We start from the raw sequence: 23,019 nt of genomic DNA, 5'->3' as shown, positions 1-23,019 counted from the left end.
GTATGTAGGCAGGTGTAAAGATATACACTATCACCTTCTAGTTGTATGTAGGCAGGTGTTAAGATACACACCACCTTCCAGCTGTATGTAGACAGGTGTTAAGATATACCCTACCACCTTCTAGTTGTAAGTAGGCAGGTGTTAAGATATACACTACCACCTTCTAGCTGTATGTAGACAGGTGTTAAGATATACACTACCACCTTCTAGTTGTATGTAGACAGGTATTAAGATATACCCTACCACCTTCTAGCTGTATGTAGACAGGTGTTAAGATATACACTACCACTTTCCAGCTGTATGTAGACAGGTGTTAAGATATACACTACCACTTTCTGGCTGTATGTAGACAGGGGTTAAGATATACACTACCACCTTCTAGCTGTATGTAGGCAGGTGTTAAGACATACACTACCACCTTCTAGCTGTATGTAGGCAGGTGTTAAGACATACACTACCTACTTCTAGCTGTATGTAGGCAGATGTTAAGATATACACTACCACCTTCTAGCTGTATGTAGGCAGGTGTTAAGATATACACTACACCTTCTAGCGGTATGTAGGCAGGTGTTAAGATATACACTACACCTTCTAGTTGTATGTAGACAGGGGTTAAGATATACACTACACCTTTTAGCTGTATGTAGACAGGTGTTAAGATATATACTACCACCTTCTAGTTGTATGTATGCAGGTGTTAAGACATACACTCCCACCTTCTAGCTGTATGTAGGCAGATGTTAAGATATACACTACACCTTCTAGCGGTATGTAGGCAGGTGTTAAGATATACACTACCACCTTCTAGTTTTATGTAGACAGGTGTTAAGATATACACTACACCTCCTAGCGGTATGTAGGCAGGTGTTAAGATATACACTACACCTTCTAGCGGTATGTAGGCAGGTGTTAAGATATACACTACACCTTCTAGTTGTATGTAGACAGGTGTTAAGATATATACTACCACCTTCTAGCTGTATGTAGGCAGATCTTAAGATATATACTACACCTTCTAGCGGTATGTAGGCAGGTGTTAAGATACACACTACACCTTCTAGTTGTATGTAGACAGGTGTTGAGATATACACTACCACCTTTTAGCTGTATGTAGACAGGTGATAAGATATATACTACCACTTTCTAGCTGTATGTAGGCAGGTGTTAAGATATACACTACACCTTCCAGCTGTATGTAGACAGGTGTTAAGATATACACTACCACCTTCTAGTTGTATGTAGACAGGTGTTAAGATATACCCTACCACCTTCTAGCTGTATGTAGACAGGTGTTAAGATATACACTACCACCTTCTAGCTGTATGTAGACAGGTGTTAAGGTATACACTGCCCCTTCTAGCTGTATGTAGACAGGTGTTAAGATATACACTACCCCTTCTAGCTGTATGTAGACAGGCGTTAAGATACATACTACCATATTCTAGTTGTATGTATGCAGGTGTTCAGATATAAACTACCACCTTCTAGTTGTATGTAGGCAGGTGTTAAGATATACACTACCACCTTCTAGTCGTATGTAGGCAGGTGTTAAGATACACACCACCTTCCAGCTGTATGTAGACAGGTGTTAAGATATACACTACCACCTTCTAGTTGTATGTAGGCAGGTGTTAAGATATACACTACCACCTTCCAGCTGAATGTAGACAGGTGATAAGATATACACTACCACCTTCTAGCTGTATGTAGGCAGATGTTAAGATATATACTACCACATTCTAGCTGTATGTAGACAGGGGTTAAGATATACACTACCACCTTCTAGCTGTATGTAGACAGGTGTTAAGGTATACACTGCCCCTTCTAGCTGTATGTAGACAGGTGTTAAGATATACACTACCCCTTCTAGCTGTATGTAGACAGGCGTTAAGATACATACTACCATATTCTAGTTGTATGTATGCAGGTGTTAAGATATAAACTACCACCTTCTAGTTGTATGTAGGCAGGTGTTAAGATATACACTACCACCTTCTAGTCGTATGTAGGCAGGTGTTAAGATACACACCACCTTCCAGCTGTATGTAGACAGGTGTTAAGATATACACTACCACCTTCTAGTTGTATGTAGGCAGGTGTTAAGATATACACTACCACCTTCCAGCTGTATGTAGACAGGTAATAAGATATACACTACCACCTTCTAGCTGTATGTAGGCAGATGTTAAGATTTATACTACCACATTCTAGCTGTATGTAGACAGGGGTTAAGATATACACTACCACTTTCTGGCTGTATGTAGACAGGGGTTAAGATATACACTACCACCTTCTCGCTGTATGTAGGCAGGTGTTAAGACATACACTACCTACTTCTAGCTGTATGTAGGCAGGTGTTAAGATATACACTACCACCTTCTAGCTGTATGTAGGCAGGTGTTAAGATATACACTACACCTTCTAGTTGTATGTAGACAGGGGTTAAGATATACACTACACCTTTTAGCTGTATGTAGACAGGTGTTATGATATATACTACCACCTTTTAGTTGTATGTATGCAGGTGTTAAGACATACACTCCCACCTTCTAGCTGTATGTAGGCAGATGTTAAGATATACACTACACCTTCTAGCGGTATGTAGGCAGGTGTTAAGATATACACTACCACCTTCTAGCTTTATGTAGACAGGTGTTAAGATATACACTACACCTCCTAGCGGTATGTAGGCAGGTGTTAAGATATACACTACACCTTCTAGCGGTATGTAGGCAGGTGTTAAGATACACACTACACCTTCTAGTTGTATGTAGACAGGTGTTGAGATATACACTACCACCTTTTAGCTGTATGTAGACAGGTGATAAGATATATACTACCACCTTCTAGCTGTATGTAGGCAGGTGTTAAGATATACACTACCACCTTCCAGCTGTATGTAGACAGGTGGTAAGATATACACTACCGCCTTCTAGTTGTATGTAGACAGGTGTTAAGACATACACTCCCACCTTCTAGCTGTATGTAGGCAGGTGTTAAGATATACACTACCACCTTCCAGCTGTATGTAGAAAGGTGTTAAGATATACACTACCACCTCCTAGTTGTATGTAGGCAGATGTTAAGATATATTCTAGCTACACTACACTACACATTCTAGCTGTATGTAGGCAGGTGTTAAGATATACACTACCACCTTTTAGTTGTATGTAGGCAGGTGTTAAGATATACACTACCACCTTCTAGCTGTATGTAGGCAGGTGTTAAGATATACACTACCACCTTCTAGTAGTATGTAGGCAGGTGTTAAGATATACACTACCACATTCTAGCTGTATGTAGGCAGGTGTTAAGATATGCACTACCACCTTCTAGCTGTATGTAGACAGGTGTTAAGATATACACTACCACCTTCTAGCTGTATGTAGGCAGGTGTTAAGACATGCACTACCACCTTCTAGCTGTATGTAGGCAGGTGTTAAGATATACGCTACCAACTTCTAGCTGTATGTAGGCAGGTGTTAAGACATACACTACCACCTTCTAGCTGTATGTAGGCAGGTGTTAAGACATGCACTACCACCTTCTAACTGTATGTAGGCAGGTGTTAAGATATACACTACACCTTCTAGCTGTATGTAGGCAGGTGTAAAGATATACACTATCTCCTTCTAGTTGTATGTATGCAGGTGTAAAGACATACACTACCACCTTCTAGCTGTATGTAGGCAGGTGTTACGATATACACTACCACCTTCCAGCTGTATGTAGACAGGTGTTAAGATATACACTACCACCTTCTAGCTGTATGTAGACAGGTGTTAAGATATACACTACCACCTTCTAGCTGTATGTAGGCAGGTGTTAAGACATACACTACCAACTTCTAGCTGTATTTAGGCAGGTGTTAAGATATACCCTACAACTTTCTAGCTGTATGTAGGCAGGTGTTAAGACATGCACTACCACCTTCTAGCTGTATGTAGGCACATGTTAAGATATACACTACACCTTCTAGCTGTATGTAGGCAGGTGTAAAGACATACACTACCACCTTCTAGCTGTATGTAGGCAGGTGTTAAAATATACACTACCACCTTCCAGCTGTATGTAGACAGGTGTTAAGATATACACTACCACCTTCTAGCTGTATGTAGACAGGTGTTAAGATATACACTACCACCTTCTAGCTGTATGTAGGCAGGTGTTAAGACATACACTACCAACTTCTTGCTGTATGTAGGCAGGTGTTAAGATATACACTACCACCTTCTAGCTGTATGTAGGCAGGTGTTAAGATATACACTACCACCTTCTAGCTGTATGTAGGCAGGTGTTAAGATCTACACTACACCTTCTAGCTACACCACCTGCCTACATATGTAGGCAGGTGTTAAGATATACACTACCACCTTCTAGCTGTATGTAGGCAGGTGTTAAGATGTACACTACACCTTCTAGCTGTATGTAGGCAGGTGTAAAGACATACACTACCACCTTCTAGCTGTATGTAGGCAGGTGTTAAGATGTACACTACACCTTCTAGATGTATGTAGGCAGGTGTAAAGACATACACTGCCAACTTCTAGCTGTATGTAGGCAGGTGTTAAGATATACACTCCCAACTTCTAGCTGTATGTAGGCAGGTGTTAAGACATACACTACCACCTTCTAGCTGTATGTAGGCAGGTGTTAAGACATGCACTACCACCTTCTAGCTGTATGTAGGCAGGTGTTAAGATATACACTACCAACTTCTAGCTGTATGTAGGCAGGTGTTAAGACATACACTACCACCTTCTAGCTGTATGTAGGCAGGTGTTAAGACATGCACTACCCCCTTCTAACTGTATGTAGGCAGGTGTTAAGATATACACTACACCTTCTAGCTGTATGTAGGCAGGTGTAAAGATATACACTATCTCCTTCTAGTTGTATGTATGCAGGTGTAAAGACATACACTACCACCTTCTAGCTGTATGTAGGCAGATATTAAGATATACACTACACCTTCTAGTTGTATGTAGGCAGGTGTTAAGATATACCCTACCACCTTCTAGTTGTATGTAGACAGGTCTTAAGATATATACTACCACCTTCTAGCTGTATGTAGGCAGATGTTAAGATATACACTCCCACCTTCTAGTTGTATGTAGGCAGGTGTTAAGATATACACTACCACCTTCTAGCTGTATGTAGGCAGGTGTTAAGATATATACTACCACCTTCTAGTTGTATGTTGACAGGTGTTAAGATATACCCTACCACCTTCTAGTTGTATGTAGACAGGTGTTGAGATATACCCTACCACCTTCTAGCTGTATGTAGACAGGTGTTAAGATATACACTACCACCTTCCAGCTGTATGTAGACAGGTGTTAAGATATACACTACCACCTTCTAGCTGTATGTAGGCAGGTGTTAAGATATACACTACCACCTTCTAGCCTATGTAGACAGGTGTTAAGATATACACTACACCTTTTAGCTGCATGTAGACAGGTGTTAAGACATACACTACCACCTTCTAGCTGTATGTAGTCAGGTGTTAAGATATACACTACCACCTTCTAGTTGTATGTAGACAGGTGTTAAGATATACCCTACCACCTTCTAGCTCTATGTAGACAGGTGTTAAGATATACACTACCACCTTCCAGCTGTATGTAGACAGGTGTTAAGATATACAATACCACTTTCTGGCTGTATGTAGACAGGGGTTAAGATATACACTACCACCTTCTAGATGTATGTAGGCAGGTGTTAAGACATACACTACCACCTTCTAGCTGTATTTAGGCAGGTGTTAAGATATACACTACCACCTTCTAGCTTTATGTAGACAGGTGTTAAGATATACACTACACCTTTTAGCTGTATGTAGACAGGTGTTAAGATATACACTACCACCTTCCAGCTGTATGTAGACAGGTGTTAAGATATACAATACCACTTTCTGGCTGTATGTAGACAGGTGTTAAGATATACACTACACCTTGTAGCGGTATGTGGGCAGGTGTTAAGATATACACTACACCTTCTAGTTGTATGTAGACAGGGGTTAAGATATACACTACACCTTTTAGCTGTATGTAGACAGGTGCTAAGATATATACTACCACCTTTTAGTTGTATGTATGCAGGTGTTAAGACATACACTCCCACCTTCTAGCGGTATGTAGGCAGGTGTTAAGATATACACTACCACCTTCTAGTTTTATGTAGACAGGTGTTAAGATATACACTCCACCTCCTAGCGGTATGTAGGCAGGTGGTAAGATATACACTACACCTTCTAGCGGTATGTAGGCAGGTGTTAAGATATACACTACACCTTCTAGTTGTATGTAGACAGGTGTTAAGGTATATACTACCACCTTCTAGCTGTATGTAGGCAGATCTTAAGATATATACTACACCTTCTAGCGGTATGTAGGCAGGTGTTAAGATACACACTACACCTTCTAGTTGTATGTAGACAGGTGTTGAGATATACACTACCACCTTTTAGCTGTATGTAGACAGGTGATAAGATATATACTACCACTTTCTAGCTGTATGTAGGCAGGTGTTAAGATATACACTACACCTTCCAGCTGTATGTAGACAGGTGTTAAGATATACCCTACCACCTTCTAGTTGTATGTAGACAGGTGTTGAGATATACCCTACCACCTTCTAGCTGTATGTAGACAGGTGTTAAGATATACACTACCACCTTCCAGCTGTATGTAGACAGGTGTTAAGATTTACACTACCACCTTCTAGCTGTATGTAGGCAGGTGTTAAGATATACACTACCACCTTCTAGCTTTATGTAGACAGGTGTTAAGATATACACTACACCTTTTAGCTGTATGTAGACAGGTGTTAAGACATACACTACCACCTTCTAGCTGTATGTAGTCAGGTGTTAAGATATACACTACCACCTTCTAGTTGTATGTAGACAGGTGTTAAGATATACCCTACCACCTTCTAGCTGTATGTAGACAGGTGTTAAGATATACACTACCACCTTCCAGCTGTATGTAGACAGGTGTTCAGATATACAATACCACTTTCTGGCTGTATGTAGACAGGGGTTAAGATATACACTACCACCTTCTAGCTGTATGTAGGCTGGTGTTAAGACATACACTACCACCTTCTAGCTGTATTTAGGCAGGTCTTAAGATATACACTACCACCTTCTAGCTTTATGTAGACAGGTGTTAAGATATACACTACACCTTTTAGCTGTATATAGACAGGTGTTAAGATATACACTACCACCTTCCAGCTGTATGTAGACAGGTGTTAAGATATACAATACCACTTTCTGGCTGTATGTAGACAGGTGTTAAGATATACACTACACCTTGTAGCGGTATGTAGGCAGGTGTTAAGATATACACTACACCTTCTAGTTGTATGTAGACAGGGGTTAAGATATACACTACACCTTTTAGCTGTATGTAGACAGGTGTTAAGATATATACTACCACCTTCTAGTTGTATGTATGCAGGTGTTAAGACATACACTCCCACCTTCTAGCTGTATGTAGGCAGATGTTAAGATATACACTACACCTTCTAGCGGTATGTAGGCAGGTGTTAAGATATACACTACCACCTTCTAGTTTTATGTAGACAGGTGTTAAGATATACACTACACCTCCTAGCGGTATGTAGGCAGGTGGTAAGATATACACTACACCTTCTAGCGGTATGTAGGCAGGTGTTAAGATATACACTACACCTTCTAGTTGTATGTAGACAGGTGTTAAGGTATATACTACCACCTTCTAGCTGTATGTAGGCAGATCTTAAGATATATACTACACCTTCTAGCGGTATGTAGGCAGGTGTTAAGATACACACTACACCTTCTAGTTGCATGTAGACAGGTGTTGAGATATACACTACCACCTTTTAGCTGTATGTAGACAGGTGATAAGATATATACTACCACTTTCTAGCTGTATGTAGGCAGGTGTTAAGATATACACTACACCTTCCAGCTGTATGTAGACAGGTGTTAAGATATACCCTACCACCTTCTAGCTGTATGTAGACAGGTGTTAAGATATACACTACCACCTTCCAGCTGTATGTAGACAGGTGTTAAGATATACACTACCACCTTCTAGTTTTATGTAGACAGGTGTTAAGATATACACTACCACCTTCCAGCTGTATGTAGACAGGTGTTAAGATTTACACTACCACCTTCTAGCTGTATGTAGGCAGGTGTTAAGATATACACTACCACCTTCTAGCTTTATGTAGACAGGTGTTAAGATATACACTACACCTTTTAGCTGTATGTAGACAGGTGTTAAGACATACACTACCACCTTCTAGCTGTATGTAGTCAGGTGTTAAGATATACACTACCACCTTCTAGTTGTATGTAGACAGGTGTTAAGATATACCCTACCACCTTCTAGCTGTATGTAGACAGGTGTTAAGATATACACTACCACCTTCCAGCTGTATGTAGACAGGTGTTAAGATATACAATACCACTTTCTGGCTGTATGTAGACAGGGGTTAAGATATACACTACCACCTTCTAGCTGTATGTAGGCAGGTGTTAAGACATACACTACCACCTTCTAGCTGTATTTAGGCAGGTGTTAAGATATACACTACCACCTTCTAGCTTTATGTAGACAGGTGTTAAGATATACACTACACCTTCTAGCTGTATGTAGACAGGTGTTAAGATATACACTACCACCTTCCAGCTGTATGTAGACAGGTGTTAAGATATACAATACCACTTTCTGGCTGTATGTAGACAGGTGTTAAGATATACACTACACCTTGTAGCGGTATGTAGGCAGGTGTTAAGATATACACTACACCTTCTAGTTGTATGTAGACAGGGGTTAAGATATACACTACACCTTTTAGCTGTATGTAGACAGGTGTTAAGATATATACTACCACCTAGTTGTATGTATGCAGGTGTTAAGACATACACTCCCACCTTCTAGCTGTATGTAGGCAGATGTTAAGATATACACTACACCTTCTAGCGGTATGTAGGCAGGTGTTAAGATATACACTACCACCTTCTAGTTTTATGTAGACAGGTGTTAAGATATACACTACACCTCCTAGCGGTATGTAGGCAGGTGGTAAGATATACACTACACCTTCTAGCGGTATGTAAGCAGGTGTTAAGATATACACTACACCTTCTAGTTGTATGTAGACAGGTGTTAAGGTATATACTACCACCTTCTAGCTGTATGTAGGCAGATCTTAAGATATATACTACACCTTCTAGCGGTATGTAGGCAGGTGTTAAGATACACACTACACCTTCTAGTTGTATGTAGACAGGTGTTGAGATATACACTACCACCTTTTAGCTGTATGTAGACAGGGGTTAAGATATACACTACCACTTTCTGGCTGTATGTAGACAGGGGTTAAGATATACACTGCCACCTTCTAGCTGTATGTAGGCAGATGTTAAGATATACACTACACCTTCTAGCGGTATGTAGACAGGTGATAAGATATATACTACCACTTTCTAGCTGTATGTAGGCAGGTGTTAAGATATACACTACACCTTCCAGCTGTATGTAGACAGGTGTTAAGATATACCCTACCACCTTCTAGTTGTATGTAGGCAGGTGTTAAGATATACACTACGACCTTCCAGCTGTATGTAGACAGGTGTTAAGATATACACTACCACCTTCTAGTTGTATGTAGACAGGTGTTAAGATATACCCTACCACCTTCTAGCTGTATGTAGACAGGTGTTAAGATATACACTACCACCTTCCAGCTGTATGTAGACAGGTGTTAAGATATACACTACCACCTTCTAGTTGTATGTAGACAGGTGTTAAGATATACCCTACCACCTTCTAGCTGTATGTAGACAGGTGTTAAGATATACCCTACCACCTTCTAGCTGTATGTAGACAGGTGTTAAGGTATACACTGCCCCTTCTAGCTGTATGTAGACAGGTGTTAAGATATACACTACCCCTTCTAGCTGTATGTAGACAGGCGTTAAGATACATACTACCATTTTCTAGTTGCATGTATGCAGGTGTTAAGATATACACTACCACCTTCTAGTTGTATGTAGGCAGGTGTTAAGATATACACTACCACCTTCTAGTTGTATGTAGGCAGGTGTTAAGATATACACTACCACCTTCCAGCTGTATGTAGACAGGTGATAAGATATACACTACCACCTTCTAGCTGTATGTAGGCAGATGTTAAGATATATACTACCACATTCTAGCTGTATGTAGACAGGGGTTAAGATATACACTACCACTTTCTGCCTGTATGTAGACAGGGGTTAAGATATACACTACCACCTTCTAGTTGTATGTAGGCAGGTGTTAAGATATACACTACCACCTTCCAGCTGTATGTAGACAGGTGATAAGATATACACTACCACCTTCTAGCTGTATGTAGGCAGATGTTAAGATATATACTACCACATTCTAGCTGTATGTAGACAGGGGTTAAGATATACACTACCACTTTCTGGCTGTATGTAGACAGGGGTTAAGATATACACTACCACCTTCTAGCTGTATGTAGGCAGGTGTTAAGACATACACTATCTACTTCTAGCTGTATGTAGGCAGGTGTTAAGATATACACTACCACCTTCTAGCTGTATGTAGGCAGGTGTTAAGATATACACTAAACCTTCTAGCGGTATGTAGGCAGGTGTTAAGATATACACTACACCTTCTAGTTGTATGTAGACAGGGGTTAAGATATACACTACACCTTTTAGCTGTATGTAGACAGGTGTTAAGATATATACTACCACCTTCTAGTTGTATGTATGCAGGTGTTAAGACATACACTCCCACCTTCTAGCTGTATGTAGGCAGATGTTAAGATATACACTACACCTTCTAGCGGTATGTAGGCAGGTGTTAAGATATACACTACTACCTTCTAGCTTTATGTAGACAGGTGTTAAGATATACACTACACCTCCTAGCGGTATGTAGGCAGGTGTTAAGATATACACTACACCTTCTAGCGGTATGTAGGCAGATGTTAAGATACACACTACACTTTCTAGTTGTATGTAGACAGGTGTTAAGATATACATTACCACCTTTTAGCTGTATGTAGACAGGTGATAAGATATATACTACCACCTTCTAGCTGTATGTAGGCAGGTGTTAAGATATACACTACCACCTTCCAGCTGTATGTAGACAGGTGTTAAGATATACACTACCACCTTCTACTTGTATGTAGACAGGTGTTAAGATATACCCTACCCCCTTCTAGCTGTATGTAGACAGGTGTTAAGATATACACTACCACCTTCTAGCTGTATGTAGACAGGTGTTAAGATATATACTACCACCTTCTAGCTGTATGTAGACAGGGGTTAAGATATGCACTACTACTTTCTAGCTGTATGTAGGCAAGTGTTTAGATATACACTACCACCTTCTAGCTGTATGTAGGCAGGTGTTAAGACATACACTACCACCTTCTAGCTGTATGTAGACAGGGGTTAAGATATGCACTACTACTTTCTAGCTGTATGTAGGCAAGTGTTTAGATATACACTACCACCTTCTAGCTACACCACCTGCCTACATATGTAGGCAGGTGTTAAGATATACACTACACCTGCTAGCTGTATGTAGGCAGGTGTAAAGACATACACTACCACGTTCTAGCTGTATGTAGGCAGGTGTTAAGATATACACTACCACCTTCCAGCTGTATGTAGACAGGTGTTAAGATATACACTACCACCTTCTAGCTGTATGTAGGCAGGTGTTAAGATATACACTACCACCTTCTAGCTGTATGTAGGCAGGTGTTAAGATATACACTACACCTTCTAGCTACACCACCTGCCTACATATGTAGGCAGGTGTTAAGATATACACTACCACCTTCTAGCTGTATGTAGGCAGGTGTTAAGATGTACACTACACCTTCTAGCTGTATGTAGGCAGGTGTAAAGACATACACTACCACCTTCTAGCTGTATGTAGGCAGGTGTTAAGATATACACTACCACCTTCTAGCTGTATGTAGGCAGGTGTTAAGATATACACTCCCAACTTCTAGCTGTATGTAGGCAGGTGTTAAGACATACACTACCACCTTCTAGCTGTATGTAGGCAGGTGTTAAGATGTACACTACACCTTCTAGCTGTATGTAGGCAGGTGTAAAGACATACACTACCAACTTCTAGCTGTATGTAGGCAGGTGTTAAGATATACACTCCCAACTTCTAGCTGTATGTAGGCAGGTGTAAAGACATACACTACCACCTTCTAGCTGTATGTAGGCAGGTGTTAAGATATACACTACCACCTTCTAGCTGTATGTAGGCAGGTGTTAAGATATACACTCCCAACTTCTAGCTGTATGTAGGCAGGTGTTAAGACATACACTACCACCTTCTAGCTGTATGTAGGCAGGTGTTAAGATGTACACTACACCTTCTAGCTGTATGTAGGCAGGTGTAAAGACATACACTACCAACTTCTAGCTGTATGTAGGCAGGTGTTAAGATATACACTCCCAACTTCTAGCTGTATGTAGGCAGGTGTTAAGACATACACTACCACCTTCTAGCTGTATGTAGGCAGGTGTTAAGACATGCACTACCACCTTCTAGCTGTATGTAGGCAGGTGTTAAGATATACACTACCAACTTCTAGCTGTATGTAGGCAGGTGTTAAGACATACACTACCACCTTCTAGCTGTATGTAGGCAGGTGTTAAGACATGCACTACCACCTTCTAACTGTATGTAGGCAGGTGTTAAGATATACACTGCACCTTCTAGCTGTATGTAGGCAGGTGTAAAGATATACACTATCTCCTTCTAGTTTTATGTATGCAGGTGTAAAGACATACACTACCACCTTCTAGCTGTATGTAGGCAGGTGTTACGATATACACCACCACCTTCCAGCTGTATGTAGACAGGTGTTAAGATATGCACTACCACCTTCTAGCTGTATGTAGACAGGTGTTAAGATATACACTACCACCTTCTAGCTGTATGTAGGCAGGTGTTAAGACATACACTACCAACTTCTAGCTGTATGTAGGCAGGTGTTAAGATATACACTACCACCTTCTAGCTGTATGTAGGCAGGGGTTAAGGTATACACTACACCTTCTAGCTGTATGTAGGCAGGTGTTAAGATATACACTACACCTTCTAGCTGTATGTAGGCAGATGTTAAGATATATTCTAGCTACACTACACATTCTAGCTGTATGTAGGCAGGTGTTAAGATATACACTACCACTTTTTAGTTGTATGTAGGCAGGTGTTAAGATATACACTACCACCTTCTAGCTGTATGTAGGCAGGTGTTAAGATATACACTACCACCTTCTAGTAGTATGTAGGCAGGTGTTAAGATATACACTACCACATTCTAGCTGTATGTAGGCAGGTGTTAAGATATGCACTACCACCTTCTAGCTGTATGTAGACAGGTGTTAAGATATACACTACCACCTTCTAGCTGTATGTAGGCAGGTGTTAAGATATACACTACCACCTTCTAGCTGTATGTAGGCAGGTGTTAAGATATACACTACCACCTTCCAGCTGTATGTAGGCAGGTGTTAAGACATACACTACCACCTTCTAGCTGTATGTAGGCAGGTGTTAAGATATACACTACCACCTTCTAGCTGTATGTAGACAGGGGTTAAGATATGCACTACCAACTTCTAGCTGTATGTAGGCAGGTGTTAAGATATGCACTACCAACTTCTAGCTGTATGTAGGCAGGTCCTAAGACATACACTACCACCTTCTAGCTGTATGTAGGCAGGTGTTAAGATATACACTACCACCTTCTAGCTGTATGTAGGCAGGTGTTAAGACTTGCACTACCAACTTCTAGCTGTATGTAGGCAGGTGTTAAGATATACACTACCACCTTCTAGCTGTATGTAGGCAGGTGTTAAGATATACACTACCACCTTCTAGTTGTATGTAGGCAGGTGTTAAGATATACACTACCACATTCTAGCTGTATGTAGGCAGGTGTTAAGATATACACTACCACCTTCTATTTGTATGTAGGCAGGTGTAAAGACATACATTACCACCTTCTAGCTGTATGTAGGCAGGTGTTAAGATATACACTACCACCTTCCAGCTGTATGTAGACAGGTGTCAAGATATACACTACCACCTTCTAGTTGCAGCAGACAGGTGGTAAGATATACCATACCACCTTCTAGCTGTATGTAGACAGGTGTTAAGATATACACTACCACCTTCTAGCTGTATGTAGACAGGTGTTAACATATATACTGCCACCTTCTAGCTGTATGTAGACATGGGTTAAGATATACACTACCACCTTCTAGCTGTATGTAGGCAGGTGTTAAGATATACACAACAACTTTCTAGCTGTATGTAGGCAGGTGTTAAGATATACACTACCACTTTCTAGCTGTATGTAGACAGGTGTTAAGACATACACTACCACCTTCTAGCTGTATGTAGGCAGGTGTTAAGACATGCACTACCACCTTCTAGCTGTATGTAGGCACATGTTAAGATATACACTACACCTTCTAGCTGTATGTAGGCAGGTGTAAAGACATACACTACCAACTTCTAGCTGTATGTAGGCAGGTGTTAAGATATACACTACCACCTTCCAGCTGTATGTAGACAGGTGTTAAGATATACACTACCACCTTCTAGCTGTATGTAGACAGGTGTTAAGATATACACTACCACCTTCTAGCTGTATGTAGGCAGGTGTTAAGACATACACTACCAACTTCTTGCTGTATGTAGGCAGGTGTTAAGATATACACTACCACCTTCTAGCTGTATGTAGGCAGGTGTTAAGATATACACTACCACCTTCTAGCTGTATGTAGGCAGGTGTTAAGATATACACTACACCTTCTAGCTACACCACCTGCCTACATATGTAGGCAGGTGTTAAGATATACACTACCACCTTCTAGCTGTATGTAGGCAGGTGTTAAGATGTACACTACACCTTCTAGCTGTATGTAGGCAGGTGTAAAGACATACACTACCACCTTCTAGCTGTATGTAGGCAGGTGTTAAGATGTACACTACACCTTCTAGCTGTATGTAGGCAGGTGTAAAGACATACACTACCAACTTCTAGCTGTATGTAGGCAGGTGTTAAGATATACACTCCCAACTTCTAGCTGTATGTAGGCAGGTGTTAAGACATACACTACCACCTTCTAGCTGTATGTAGGCAGGTGTTAAGACATGCACTACCACCTTCTAGCTGTATGTAGGCAGGTGTTAAGATATACACTACCAACTTCTAGCTGTATGTAGTCAGGTGTTAAGACATACACTACCACCTTCTAGCTGTATGTAGGCAGGTGTTAAGACATGCACTACCACCTTCTAACTGTATGTAGGCAGGTGTTAAGATATACACTACACCTTCTAGCTGTATGTAGGCAGGTGTAAAGATATACACTATCTCCTTCTAGTTGTATGTATGCAGGTGTAAAGACATACACTACCACCTTCTAGCTGTATGTAGGCAGGTGTTACGATATACACTACCACCTTCCAGCTGTATGTAGACAGGTGTTAAGATATGCACTACCACCTTCTAGCTGTATGTAGACAGGTGTTAAGATATACACTACCACCTTCTAGCTGTATGTAGGCAGGTGTTAAGACATACACTACCAACTTCTAGCTGTATGTAGGCAGGTGTTAAGATATACACTCCCACCTTCTAGCTGTATGTAGGCAGGTGTTAAGATATACACTACCACATTCCAGCTGTATGTAGACAGGTGTTAAGATATACACTACCACCTTATAGTTCTATGTAGACAGGTGTTAAGATATACCCTACCAACTTCTAGCTGTACGTAGACAGGTGTTAAGATATACACTACCACCTTCTAGCTGTATGTAGACCGGTGTTAAGATATAGTGTACCACCTTCTAGCTGTATGTAGGCAGCTGTTAAGATATATACTACCACCTTCTAGCTGTATGTAGGCAGATGTTAAGATATACACTATTGCCTTCTAGTTGTATGAAGGCAGGTGTTAAGATATACACTACAATCTTCTAGCTGTATGTAGGCAGGTGTTAAGACATACACTACCACCTTCTAGTTGTATGTATGCAGGTGTTAAGACATACACTCCCTCCTTTTAGCTGTATGTAGGCAAATGTTAAGATCTACACTACCACCTTCTAGTTGTATGTAGACAGGTTTTAAGATATACCCTACCGCTTTCTAGCTGTATGCAGGCAGGTGTTAAGATATACACGACACCTTCTAGCTGTATGTAGACAGGTGTTAAGATATACACTACCACCTTCTAGCTGTATGTAGGCAGGTGTAAAGATATACACTATCACCTTCTAGCTGTATGTAGACAGGTGTTAAGATATACACTACCTTTTTAGCTGCTGCAGAAGAAGGTGAATGTGAACGCTGTCAATGAACATGGAAACACTCCTCTTCATTACGCCTGCTTCTGGAACTTTGAACTCATAGCTGAGGATCTCATCAACAACGGGGCTCTTGTGTCCATCTCTAACCGCTGCGATGAGACACCTTTAGACAAGGCTAAGGCCAGCCTCGTCGATTCCCTCCAAGGTTGGTGCTAGCTAGTATAGAATGGCCCCATTTTCACACAGGTCCATTAGGCTCTCGTTTTCTGTTTTAACATATTTCCATTCTTCCAAAGACGGACTGTTTAGTGATTTCATGAAATGCTTTCAATAAGGCTTCGGGTTTCCTACTTCTGGTTATGGTCACATTGTTCTGGAGTTATCAGCTCTTCATGTCAATTATAGTTTTAGCTGTTTTATGTAATCATAGGAGACCGCGTATAATATTGGGGAGCTATATTAAACGCAATTGTTTTCAAGCACAAAAAAGTCGGTTTCCTGCTCGTGAAAAGGCCTGAATGTGATTTATCGCGCTAGTAATTGCAATGAGTAAGCAACTCCTACGCATGCTTCTTGTTTATCATGTCGTGCAAGCAATTGAAGATTTCGATGAGTGAGCTTACTCATTCTTTTCTGAGATTTCAAACAATAATAACAAAATATTATTAAAGTTTTAAATTCATTTTTTTCAAGTTATTTATTAAGTAAAGATAATAAACATTCACAGTCATTGCCTAAATGCGATCTGACTATGTAGGAATGATGCAAAAAGTCAGACATTTGGCAATCACTGGTTATTTGATAATCCTTAGCGCTTGGATGTCGACTAACTTACTTTTTGAAGCTAAATATTTGCTGCATCAGTAAGCTACTAGACCCTTGCACCTCGTTTATCATCTCTTTATAATGACTGCTTGGCTAGTTATTTGATATGTTTTATAACTGCATGCATTATTAGTATCAACTTACCTTTATTATTGTTGACTGTGGCCTGTCTGTCCGTCTGTTTGCTTTTTGCCAGCAGGTTCAGCGAATAAAGATTACCTTTAATTACTCCGATGCGTTTGAAGGAAACTGAGTTAGTTTGCTCAGTTAGTTTGAGCATCAGATTGATAAGCTGAATGGCATCGGTTCAAATCCCGGCCAACATTTTAGTCATCTCATTAATTGCATGTAGAAGATTTTGTGATCGTGTGACAGTATGACAAGTGTAACACATAAAAACAGCTGATATTGTAATCCAAAATAAATGGCCATCCAAACTGCAAGTTGCCATTTCTAACAGTTTAACATTAATTTAAGCGTCACCTTTATTAACGATAAAACAAATTACGCTGATTTCATATGGGAAATCTTTCAATAAAAATTGTAATCTGTCCAATGAGGACCACTTATATCAACGAATCAAATACACCCTCCATATATTATCTCTCATTCGTCAATTATGAAGTCTTATGAATCAATGAGAATAGAAAAATACTTATAGGGAATGATAGCGTTTGATCATTTTAATTATAAACAATCAATGATAGCGTTAGATACCATTATTATTATGCAGACGTTTGATATCTGTATATACATAGTGCCTACAGTACTGTGTATCTGTATATACATAGTGCCTACAGTACTGTATATACATAGTGCCTACAGTACTGTATATACATAGTGCCTACAGTACTGTATATACATAGTGCCTACAGTACTGTATATACATAGTGCCTACAGTACTGTATATACATAGTGCCTACAGTACTGTGTATACATAGTGCCCACAGTACTGTATATACATAGTGCCTACAGTACTGTGTATACATAGTGCCTACAGTACTGTATATGCATAGTGCCTACAGTACTGTGTATCTGTATATACATAGTGCCTACAGTACTGTGTATCTGTATATACATAGTGCCTACAGTACTGTGTATCTGGTTCAAGGCAAAACAGTTTACAGATATACTCTACTTCCTTATCTACTTGGTCATGTGACCATGAAGTACTCGGTCATGTGACCATAAAGTCGATTGTAAGATTTTTAGTAGGTTCGCTGTCTCTGACGGCTTGTTTAGGATTCTGTGATGTGGTTTGCAGAGAAAGCTCGACAGCTAGGCCAGGATGTTACAAAAGTTCCATATGAAGATAAGAGTTGGGGCACTACTTTCAAAGTCCGCACTAATGCTACACTTTCGAGAAACTTTGGGCTAGACATGAAGCAGTTGAACCTGCAAGGTCGAATCAGCAACAATCATTCCGGTGATGTAAGTAGTTTTGTTGGCCAGAAAACTTAGACAGTAAATAAGTCGATAGCAAACTGAGAAAGAAGTGAGCAGATCTACAAGTAGTAGGTTGTAATATCAACTATTATTGTAAAAAATATTAATTAAAGTTATTATTACTAGTACCCTGACAGTCCAGTGCACAGTGAAATATCACTATTTGTAATAATTATGCGCAGAGTTATTCCGGAGCGTGGCAAGGTGATCGATTGACGCAGTTGCTGGAGCGTTGGTCTACCATGCCAAGTTTTGCGAGTTCGAATCTAGTATGATGCAATCTTTTTTCCAACCTGCAACCATGTCTTCAGATGGACACTAGTTTTATTATAGTAAAGAATTTTGGCTGGATTCAAACAATTTTTATTCCAACAGATTGATTGGAATTTATTAGAATGAGATGAGTGACGATTTAATAGAAAAGGAGAGAATTGATTTTATGCTAGGAATCTAATGCATTATTGCTTCTTCACTTTTATACAGTTGTGGTGTGCATTTGTTGATGAACTGAATATTTGTCAAGGCCTGTGGATTCTAGTCAAGTAAGGTAACATACTTTTATTATCAAAGTATGGCTGTTTTACTGGCAACCAGCTTCTCGTATTGGCCAACTAGAATTCATTTTGTCGTGTAGATTTCATAGGACTTGATTGCTATTATACCTACAAGTTAGTCAATGAACAGGGTTTGATACCGATTAGATTGCAGTAAGCAGTTATCATAGCCTACAAGCACTTACGAAGATCTCAGGCCATGTTTTTCAATGATGTGCCATAGAGGCATACGCATACTCTCTGTTAATTATGGCTCTACAGCTTGGTTCTCCTGTACGACAATCATTCTACAGTTGTAAGGATAACCATGATAGTGATCAGCATAGTTGATTTGCTATTTGAAATTTCTACTTAGAGGATTGTGGCTGTTATTGTGTAAGTTAGTAGTATTTTCTGTTAACAGAGAAAGTACTAAGGATTGTGACTCTTCTACGTTAATCGTATCACGACCTCTCATTGGCTAACTCTTATACGTTAATCGTATCACAACCTCTCATTGGCTAACCTACATTGACTTAGAAACTACTTTTCAAGCACAGACATCTGCTGTATAAAAGCATATTATATTTAGATAGACATTGAAGAGCTTATGTCATGAATGCTTTTGTCCCAAACTTGTTCTGTCGATAAAATGAAACTTGAGGCTGAATAAAATCATAATAGTAATCATAACAACCAATTTTTAGAGACACTTGCTGGTTGTGATGATTTATTGCCTTAAGTTTCGTCTGTCCTCCAAGCGCCACTGTAAAAGATTGAGTGACACATTGATACACGCTGCCACACTACACGCTGCCACACTACACGCTGCCACACTACACGCTGCCGCACTGCACGCTGCCACACTACATGCTGCCACACTACACGCTGCCGCACTGCTCTGCTTAGCAAATCACTATTTTACTCTTTCCTTCCCAGACAGTAATAACCTTTTTCATTTTATCATAAAGTCTATGACTTCATTGGCTTCGTGCACCGCTTGTAAAGAATATTCATGTTCGTTCATAATTTTGCTAGAAACCACAGCAAACCGAATACCGTAATATGCAGAATTTTCTAACAATTAATATGGAAGGAGTTTAAAATAAACAGCAACTGGTAATTAATTTTTTATGAATATGGAGCTGACCTTGATAAAAACCAAAAAATAACATAGTTATTTGCTTATCGTATTCTCAACTAATTAATTATATAATATAATTTACTAATGCAATATAATTTGAACAACTTTTGTAATTATCGGTATGTGAAGTGGCTGGATTACCATATATACTTGGTAGATATGATGACACTAATTCCCGCACTTCTACTATAAAATGAGATTAAAATTGCATTTTCTTTATTTTGCTAGAGTAAGTAGAAATTTCTGCATCTAATAATATGCATTACGTGGTACTTGTATTGATTTACACGGCTTCAGCAAGGGTGTTAAGCTGAACAAACATGTGAATTATTTGTTGGTCTCATAATATCTGACAGAACTGTATATGTAGAGGTGATCGTAAGTGACAGAAGGTACATCAGTTGGTCTGCAGTGGTGAATTGTCAGAGGCAGGTCATGCCTAAGTAGCCATGCAAGGACAGCGACAATCGACGACTTTTTGATTCTTGATCACCTCTTAACTAGCCTGTGGAGTCCGAGGTATTGAGGATGGGATATCCCGCTTCACTTATATAGGAACAACTACTATAGGCACCCAGTGTCAATGTGCAATCTTTACCGCGATAAGAGCTGTGTCTGTTCGTCTGAAGCCACATTTATGGGTGGAAAAATGAATGCTGGCAACAGGATTTGAACTCATGACTTTCAGCTTGGTAGGCCAATCACCTGCACCAATCAGCCACCTTGTCCCATTGAGAAATAATTGTGTAGTTATTTGTGTCACCTGACGATCTTTCATGGCATACTGAACTGCCAGGGTTATAGTAGACAATTAATTAAAGCCAGGCACTAGAATACAAGATGCCAGTGATCTCTGGATCAGGTGTCAATATTATTGCTGGAAACCATTTTATCTTTGCTTAGTCAAGTCTGAAAATCAATCCTTATTTTTCAGATTTGGCGAGGCACATGGCAAGGCAATGACATAGTGGCAAAGATATTGAATGTCAGGCACTGTACTGCGAGGATGGCGAGGGAATTCAGTGAACAGTTTCCTCGCCTCAGGATCTTCAATCACGCTAATATCCTCGCCGTGCTCGCTGCCAACAGCCAGCCTCCCCACCTCGTCATGATCAGTCAGTATATGAACCTGGGCTCACTCTATCACATTCTGCATGGGGGCCAGGCAGGTACGGTAACACAATAGATATGCGTGTTTCATCTGTATATACAGTGGACCGCCAGGTTGCGATGTTATTGTTTTATGGTTGTTTCCCTTTACGATGTAGAACACAATGTTTTTTCGTCCTCTCATTATGGCATTTTTCGCCAAACGACATCAACAAAACTGTCTCTTGAAATTTAATTTTGGCATTCAGTGTATTGAATATGTCGGAACCGCGAAGATGTTGATATGCTATTCGCCGAAATCTCTCCGACAACACCTGAAAGAGATACGATGTTCGCTCTTTCAGTTCATCATTCTTCGTTTTTCTTAAATGCTTGATATCGGGAGAGTGAAACAAAAATTAGTGAAAAGTAAGCAGAAGTGAAAATTTAATATAATATATTTAATATAGTATTACTGTAATCTTTAATTCATTATATGTATACATCTATATAATTACATATATAATTTTAATGCATTAATACTGGTCCGAAGATTGATAACAACGTTTAAGGGCGAAGTAAGAATCATAACCATCGTCATAAGCAGATCATAACCACTAAATACACTAAAGTTACTGTAGGCTAAGTGACTATAGTAATTAAGGTTAATATACTATTTAATTACTAATTTTTAATATGTACAGCGTGTATAAAAAAAATTTGTTTTTCCAGGGTGTCTGCATTAGATAATTACTATGGGTTTCTATGCCCATCCATACGACATTTTCGCCTTACGAAGTCAAAACTAAAACGAATTAAAATTGTATGGCCCAGAGGTTCACTGTACTGGTCCATTCGCTTTCACTATGACTTTTAGCCAATCTCATAAAACATTAAAACTTTTTTCAAACTGGTGTGGCGAGAAAAACCGATCGATGCTGTTCTCGAAAGCGGCCTTTCGCATACTTGGCCATTTAATGGTCATTGAGAACTGGCTCGTGTGCTCCGTATCTCAAAGGTTTTTCGTATCTCAAAGCAGTAACTCGCTCAAAATTCTGCTCGTATCTCGATTTTCTTCGAGTATTTCGATATGTATGGGCACTCATATGTCGAGATATGACTGTACTATACTATAAGATACTAAAGGTTAATAGTTACAAGGATTCCTCTTTTTACGGAGTAAAAATGATGTCATCAGGATCTGTTTTCTGTCGACATGCGTGGGACGATGTTGACATCATAGCCCACTTCGTATCTCACTTGTTAATCATACCATCACAAACTCCTTTGTAATAAAGGGTCGATATTACTTTGCTTATTCAAATATGGTTACAGAACTTTCTGAACCCGTTCCCAAATTTAAGGTTGATAAATTAACCAATTTTTCGATAATGAAGCAAGCTCTGTTTTTGCTATAATAAATTCCTGTAAATAACAGTTCACGTGTTTTACTTTGTTGAATCTGCACACATTGTTTTTTTTTGGAGTTGCCTTCTCATGCTTTGTTCAATAGTATCTCTTGACGCGTTGTTCCTTCCATTTCGTTCTGTCTGTTAATCAACTGTGCATGTAACTAGAGAATCTAAGCATG

At 39.7% G+C, this 23,019-nt stretch overlaps 2 protein-coding genes across 2 annotated transcripts in view; one reads left to right on the top strand and one right to left on the bottom strand.

The window, feature by feature from the left end:
- The window catches only part of LOC137401410 (uncharacterized), a 388,865-nt gene that overhangs the window by 59,133 nt on the left and 306,713 nt on the right, over window positions 1–23,019 (bottom strand). The window lies entirely within an intron of this gene.
- The window catches only part of LOC137401372 (integrin-linked protein kinase-like), a 74,188-nt gene that overhangs the window by 39,217 nt on the left and 11,952 nt on the right, over window positions 1–23,019 (top strand). Inside the window, exons 4-6 of the mRNA XM_068087689.1 lie at window positions 16,404–16,596; window positions 18,481–18,647; window positions 21,274–21,508. Coding sequence (XP_067943790.1) covers window positions 16,404–16,596; window positions 18,481–18,647; window positions 21,274–21,508 — 595 coding nt within the window. The remainder of the gene's footprint in view (window positions 1–16,403; window positions 16,597–18,480; window positions 18,648–21,273; window positions 21,509–23,019) is intronic.

This window comes from Watersipora subatra, chromosome 8, assembly GCF_963576615.1.
Source record: "Watersipora subatra chromosome 8, tzWatSuba1.1, whole genome shotgun sequence".
NCBI classification, from domain to species: domain Eukaryota; kingdom Metazoa; phylum Bryozoa; class Gymnolaemata; order Cheilostomatida; family Watersiporidae; genus Watersipora; species Watersipora subatra.
Note: the sequence above shows the minus strand (reverse complement) of the source record. Positions and strands in the feature narration are given on the sequence as shown.